The sequence below is a fragment of the Stegastes partitus genome, unplaced genomic scaffold (assembly GCF_000690725.1).
Source record: "Stegastes partitus isolate 25-593 unplaced genomic scaffold, Stegastes_partitus-1.0.2 Scaffold2271, whole genome shotgun sequence".
Taxonomy (NCBI): Eukaryota; Metazoa; Chordata; class Actinopteri; family Pomacentridae; genus Stegastes; species Stegastes partitus.
In genome coordinates, this window is record NW_007580002.1 from 26463 (window position 1) to 33908 (window position 7446).

The 7446-nt window shown below is 39.7% G+C and overlaps 1 protein-coding gene across 1 annotated transcript in view; it reads left to right on the plus strand.

The window, feature by feature from the left end:
* LOC103374529 (voltage-dependent N-type calcium channel subunit alpha-1B-like) overlaps positions 1 to 7446 on the plus strand; it is a gene marked incomplete at both ends in the record, with an annotated part of 61156 nt that overhangs the window by 23964 nt on the left and 29746 nt on the right. The window contains 4 exons of the mRNA XM_008304627.1: positions 3163 to 3323; positions 3504 to 3641; positions 5841 to 6042; positions 6567 to 6731. Coding sequence (XP_008302849.1) covers positions 3163 to 3323; positions 3504 to 3641; positions 5841 to 6042; positions 6567 to 6731 — 666 coding nt within the window. The remainder of the gene's footprint in view (positions 1 to 3162; positions 3324 to 3503; positions 3642 to 5840; positions 6043 to 6566; positions 6732 to 7446) is intronic.

The following is a 7446-nucleotide window of genomic DNA, read 5'->3' on the forward strand; positions in this document are numbered from 1 at the left end:
GGTTATGGTGAAGAAAGCTCAGAACATGTACTGTGAAGAGGAAGAAATACAGAGAAATGTGTTTTTTTATAAACACAAATGGTTGAAGTCGACACATTTCCGTTGTGTTTAAAGCACAATACAGATTTTACATTTTTTAACACATTTTTTTGGGAAACAGTAAAAAATACTAACATGTTATGTTTAAAATTAAGTGAATAGAAAAATATTCTTTTTTTCAATGTGATTTCTACATTGCATGTATATGCATGTGAACATTTCTAAAACTGGGAGAACATTGTTCAGGAGAGGCTGGAACCTTAAAAAAAAAAGGCTCATGAAGATTTTTGAAGTTTCTTATTTAAACCTCAATAAGCAAAAGAGCCGCTGTTTATGTTGAAAATCAGAGCATCCCTTGAATTAAAAAAAAAAGATGACAGCTCATACTTCCTGAATGCTAATAGCACGCCATGCTATTGAAAAACTGCTGTTTTCACTCAGATTCTTCTGAACTATGACAGACAGCGGATAAATGTGTTATGCTGCAACTACTTTCTTTGATCATTTTGATGTTTTTTGCACCGAGACAGCTTTATGATTTCTGGATTTAACCACAATCTGTACCGTAGAGGGATGGTGGTGTCGCTATTTATATTCTTAAAGACCCTCTTTAGTGACTTGATTTAACCCCTAAAGGCTCCTCTCTGTGGGGCAAAGTTATATATTTGGATTTTTTTCCTGTGAAAATCCTGGAATACACAGATCTATAAAGTCTGTCTCCACCCAGCCCTTCCTGTTGAATTAAATCAGCCCGACATGTTTCAACCACAAACTGATTCTGAACCTACAAGATGACAGCGTTGGTTCTTTAGGTTTGTTACGTATTAAACCCAACAAGTTTGAATCAGTGTTTTAGTGACGGGTTCACTGCAGTCTGAAGGTGGAAATGCTCAGTCGTGCTGTTCCTGCTGCTTATTTCTCTCATGATGTGTCTCCTAGCCTATAAAAACAACCCCATACGAACATGTTTACGAGACAGAAACCCGTTTTATTCAATCTTGCAAAAGCTGTCACATGGGGTGGCTCTCATCCAATTACAGTTACACCCAGTTACACGAAATATGTCAAGTTTGTGTCTGTTTGGCAGATGCTGTCATGACTTTTCCAACTGTTCTTGATGTACTAATCTTGGAAAAATTTGAGTAACCTGCAGTCTGGACTTGATCGCCAGCTACACCTGCAGTTCTGCGATTATTTGGCCAATTTGGTGCTCAACTAGCTGTCAAATCAAAACGAGTCCCGTGTTGTTAGCCACAAATTGGCAGTCATTTGGATGCAATCCTCTTTGTAGCTGAAATCAAATTACGCAGAGATAAATCCTGTTCCTGGGGATGCTGGGAGTTTTCGTAGATTTATGTGCGCTGGTGTTGTGTTAATGGACAGAACTTGGATGCAATGTGGAAATTGGACTGAATTTGACTGCGAGTTGATCACAGAAGCAAAACTGAAAAAACTGTGAGATCTGAGATTTGTACAAACTTATACTTCACTAATCTTTTACAGCCTGTTTCATATTGTTCTCACAGAATGATTTCAGTTTATTGAAAAATCAGAGAATGTCAGTCGACATCTTTCCAACCACTTAGGTTGAACATTTAAAACTTTGCCAAAGTATCTCATGTGCAGTTAAAAACTCTGATATGAGGATTCTGCGAAGCAACAACAAAAGCAGTGCTGCTGGTTTGACCCTCATCAGGGCAAAAGCTTCAACTGTTTCCTCTGACGCAGAAGTGACAGCCTCCCTCTGGTGCGTGAAGGCTGCTGATCGTCCAAAAGTAATGGATCTGACAAAAGATGAGAGATTTGATTGGAGTAAGAAAAGTGAGAGGATTGAGGCAGATGGGAGCTGGCAGAGCGACGCCCGTCCACCACTCTGCTCCGATACTTGGACGGAGTGGTTTGACGGACAGGCTGGCAGCAGAAGTGGCGGAAAGAAATATGCTTCGTCCCCACTCTGAAGTAAAATAAGAATAAAAAAAAAACAAAAAAAAAAACTTGATGCTGATCACTCATGCAGCAGCGTACTCATTGGTTAGATTGCACACATGTCAGGATGGATCGACAAAGCACTTCATCTCGCCGAGAGCTCACAGCACAAACTGACAGAGAGAGTGATCGGCAGGAAGACGGACTGCATGTACCCAGATGAACTGATCTGGTCCGAAGGTGTTTAGATGTTTGGCTGGATTTGTCTGAGTTTTTAGACCTTCTGGTTACGTATGGACGCTGTTCAGCAGCCTGTACAGGTGGAAACAGAGTAAGGTTACAGGTGATCAAGGTGGTTTTTTCACTAATGGATGAAACTCTTTAACCACAAATTGTTAGTTTAGGAATGTTTTGATTGTGGTTTAAGCACGTACTTATTTTTTTTTAATTAATACATTTAGGCAACAAAAAAAAGGTGTGAAAAGCTCAGAATGTGCTACCTACGATAGCAGGTGAAGAGGTTTTTTTGTTTTTTTTATTGGCAAAAAGTAAACAATGCTAACTTTAAATGTTTAGCTTTTAATAGCACGACATGAGAAAAATATTTTTAAAAATGCAATTTTTAAATTGTATTTCAAAAATATTGATTACTGTTTTATTAGCATAAAATAGTAATCAATTTAGCCTCCTTAAAAAACGAGTGTAGATAGATATAAATTACAGTCATGGTTTTGGATATGGACAACAAACAGTAATCTCCCATGTTGAAGTCTGGCAGTTTTTTAGTGTGTATTTTTTTTTTTTTTTTTTTTTAACCCTTCCATCCACCCCGACCTCCTCTCTTTGCCCAAAAACTCTATCTAAGAGTCATTTTGCAAAGGACTCCTGACTTGCTTGAGTTGTGAGAACCTCTACTGTATTACAAATGCAAAATAAAAACAAATATTAGTTTTGAAAACCAACAACGTTAACTCAGTTGGAAATGAAAAGCAATCTCCTGTGTTTAAGTCTGACGTTTTTTTTGACCCGTCCGTCCACCCCGGCCTCCTCTCTCTGCAGAATTGTGATTGTATGAATGATCTCTGGGCATAAAGAGTCTCCAGACGCAAACTGAATGCATCAATTCAGTCTGATTATAAATGTACATAAAGCCTCACACGTACTGTCCTGATGCGTGTTTGTGTGGATGTTCTGCAGGCTGTGTTTGACTGCGTCGTGAACTCCCTGAAGAACGTACTCAACATCCTCATCGTCTACATCCTCTTCATGTTCATCTTCGCCGTCATCGCCGTGCAGCTCTTTAAGGGCAAATTCTTCTACTGCACTGATGAATCCAAAGGCCTGGAGAAAGACTGCAGGTACGTCACGAGCAGACTCTTCCTTAAGCCGAGATGTCTGTAAACAACTGAAAAACGTATTTTTGTCAAAGAAAAACGTAGATCTTCCCTTTTACTTCCATCTGTGATAGTTATGTAACTTTATACAAACATTCAAAATGACTACATTCTTTTCTGATCAGACTATTTTCTTTATTTCAGGGGTCAGTTTCTGGACTACGACAGGGACGACGTTGCTGCTCAGCCCAGAGAGTGGAAGAAGTATGAGTTTCACTATGATAACGTCCTCTGGGCCTTTCTAACCCTCTTCACCGTGTCCACCGGAGAGGGCTGGCCAGTGTAAGTCAGGACATTCAGGGTTTTTTTTATACACAGAATCAACTAGACGGAGTAGTTTGCACTGTAAATATGAAATGAATGAATTTGTTTAGAGACCACAAATGTATAGCTGATAATCTGTGCTTGAGTATCTCTTTATTGCTAGAATTTCCTTCGATGATTCGACACTGAGCACACCTGGAGGTAAAACATACTGTCGCACATCGAACCCACCTGATTACTCCCAGGTCTTAATTACTGCGCTAAAGATGCAATCACAGTTTATTGGAAAGAAGCCTCAGTCTGCTATTTTGTGCCTGAGCCTCAGTGCTCAGGTATCACAAGCACTATCATCATCTCTGCGACAAGCCGCTCGCTTGTTTGGTTCGTTGTTCTCGGCTGAGTGAACTTGTGACGATCGTGGAAAACGACACGCTTGGTGAGAGTTTAATAACACCACGGCCACGAGGAGGGACTCTCAGTTGGGTTTGGGGTTTTGGATACCTAAAAATCTACACTCGCGATTTTTTGGGAGCAAAACTTGCAACTTTTCTGTTTCATTAAATGATAGATGAGTAGTTAGGTTTCCGACCAAATGGGTGTAAATGGGTCGTAAATGGGTTCCTGCCTCCCTCAGACCTCTAATGCATGAGTCTCCTGCTCTCCTTCCCCATATTTCCATCTTTTCCTCACTTTCACTAAACTTTCTATACAAGGTTATAATTCTTTGCCAAAACAGTACAGATACTCAGACACTGAAGTGTTAAAAAAAAAAAAAAATTAAAAAAGCTTTTTAGTTAGAGTTGAAATTAGCTTCTTTATTAATAAGATAAGATGAATTTTTTGGATCCCTCATGGGGGAACTGTACCTGTTACAGCAGCTGGATATAGATGAGGCATTGAAGAGGCAGGAAAAGAATTATTAAATGTACAAAACGGCTAAAAATCAAGATATAATAAAGGTGCAATGCGAGGTGAGTTTACATGTAGAGATGTGACGTGGTCAGAGGTTGGTAATAATCACAAGACCACAGAAGAAAAGGAGGAACTGAGGGAAGAAGATGCTTCTCAAAATAAATGAAAAATATAACAAAAGGAGGACTTCTACTGGAAGTTTTAAGCATGCTAAGCTAAACTGAATGAGCAAAATAAAAGCTTTGAAGCCAACATCTAACTTACCTGCGCTATACAAACAAAACATACACAGGAAGTAGCATCTTCTAACATTTTCATAACTCACAACAAGTCGACAAAAGCTTCCGTAGATGAGTCCCCAAACCTTCTTGCCGAAAATGTGCACATGCAAATCTGCAAAACAAAACAAAGACGACAATATGAAGTCAATTGAACTGAGGAGATTCAAGTGGTAGATGGCTTCAATGAAGTTAAAAAACACACTTCATGTTTGCTGGATTCTCAGGATATTGTTACTGTGAGCACCAACTTGGAAACAGTTTCCAGTTTTATCTGTGCTATTTTATACCACGCAGCTGCTGCTTTGTAAGAACTATTGCATATTTAAGCACACCGAGAAGAGCAAAGTTGCATTACATTACGTATGCAGGAGTGAGAGCTGATTGCAAATGTTCATTGGTTATTATAACACATTCCAACACATGGTTAAGGTGACCAACAAACCAACAACGTTAACTCAGTTGGAGATTAACAACAAACAGCAATCTTCTGTGTTGAAGTCTGACGTTTTGTTGGCCCGTCCATCCACCCCGACCTCCTCTCCCTGCAGAATTTGTACTCTATAATAATTCAACCCAACTTAGTCCTGTCTATTATTACTGCAACCACAAAAGGACTCTGCTGCTTTAAAGTAAACATCCGTATAAACAGATAAATGAAGCAACAACTTACATACAGGCTTCTAAAAAAGGTTCCTTGAAAAAGTCAGTCGATGAGCTCGTACCCATCAGAAACCTCCACAGACGGGCTGATTGGACATTTTGGGAAAGCTCGATTCCATTATTTTTTAACTAAGCTTGCTCGATTCCACGGAATTTGTTTTTGTGAGTTAAAGGCTGAAGCGAGGTGGAGGTTCTCATGAGATAGATGTAATTACAGGGATTCAGCAAGAGATTTAAAGTTGGAACAGGCAGTTTGGCCGAACTCTGACCAGAAGTCTGACCAGGCTGGATGTAGATGAAGTTTTAGAATCTTTCTACATGGTTGAAATCTTGAGTAAATCCAAGTTTTTTTTCTTCTTTCCAGCGTCCTGAAGCACTCTGTGGATGCCACATACGAGGACCAGGGTCCCAGCCCGGGATTCCGCATGGAGACGTCCATCTTTTACGTCGTCTACTTCGTGGTGTTTCCCTTCTTCTTCGTGAACATATTCGTGGCTTTGATCATCATCACGTTCCAGGAGCAGGGAGACAAGGCCATGTCAGAGTGTAGCCTGGAGAAGAACGAGGTGGGAGACTTTAACATGATGCAGTTTGTTTTTCTGATGGGAAACAAATAAAAAACTGATCAATTTCAGCAGAAGTTTCTGAAAAATGTTTATCTCTTGCATCACAAGTATCTCCAGCAAGAAATCGTAGCTCGTGTAGATCTTCTTCTAAACATCATTATGATGCAAATTAAATCTAACACGCCCTTAAACAGAATAAACCTCCACGAAAGAAGAAAAAGTTTGTTTTATCTCCGCGCTCTCTTCATCTCCACTTCACAGGGACTTTATAAAAATCGTGTCGTGTTTTTTTTTTTTGTCTGTGAAGTATTGGCTCGTGATCAGAGAGCCTTAATTTGTAGCCTCATCTTTTGATACCACAAAACACTTAGAAAATTCTCTTGTGGCATGCCAGCTGTCTTTTATTTTTAATTTGGATTCCAGCACTTTTTTTTCCCTCTGATGAAAGATGTGAAGGTCCTGTATCAGAGAGTGCTCACACGCAGTCTGTTTTTTTTTTTTTGCTTTGTCTTCTCCACAAACAGAGGGCCTGTATTGACTTTGCCATCAATGCCAGGCCGCTGACGAGATACATGCCAGAGAACAAGCAGTCCTTCCAGTACAAGATGTGGAAATTCGTGGTGTCGCCTCCCTTCGAGTACGCCATCATGACTTTAATCGCCCTCAACACGGTCGTGCTGATGATGAAGGTCAGTTATTCCTCCTGCTAATGAGGCACAGCGCCAGTTTGCTCTCAGATACCTCGCAGCCAGAAAAAGCTCAGTGACACTCATGAAACAACTCGCTGCTGAAATATTAAAACGAGGATTGCACAAGACGTTTCTATAAGTGTACTGTTAAATAATTTAGTTTTTAAGACAAAGATGCAACAACAACAACAACAGCACTGGACCGGCCTTGGGACACAAACTGAGATTTTATACGGGAGAGATTCAGCACTTAGTAGAAGTCTGTGGGAGAATTCGATGACACTGAAGATGCAGTGACAGAAACATGGTGTCATGAATGTATGCATGGAAGTATAACATGTAGGGAAAAATGCTTTGTAAACCTTATTTTTGGGCAAACTTTTTATTTGTTTTTGTTGCACATACAGTAACGTTTAATTCTATATGTGTAGTTTGTGTGTCCCAGTAGTCTGAAACACAGCTGTAAGGCACACATTTCAGTCAGCTTTATCCTTTCTCTTACTGTCTGTGTGTAAATGTTTTCTTCACTGCAGGAAACAACAACAACCTCCGAACAGTAAAATACCGAGCTAAAAATGTATGTTTTTGCAGTGGATTTGAATCGGATTAGCCATTTTAATTACAGTGCTCATCTTAAATGTCACTATTTTGACATATTCGAGCACTAAAACTATTTATTTTGTTTAGCCCCGCCCTCGACAACTGTGTTTGGTTT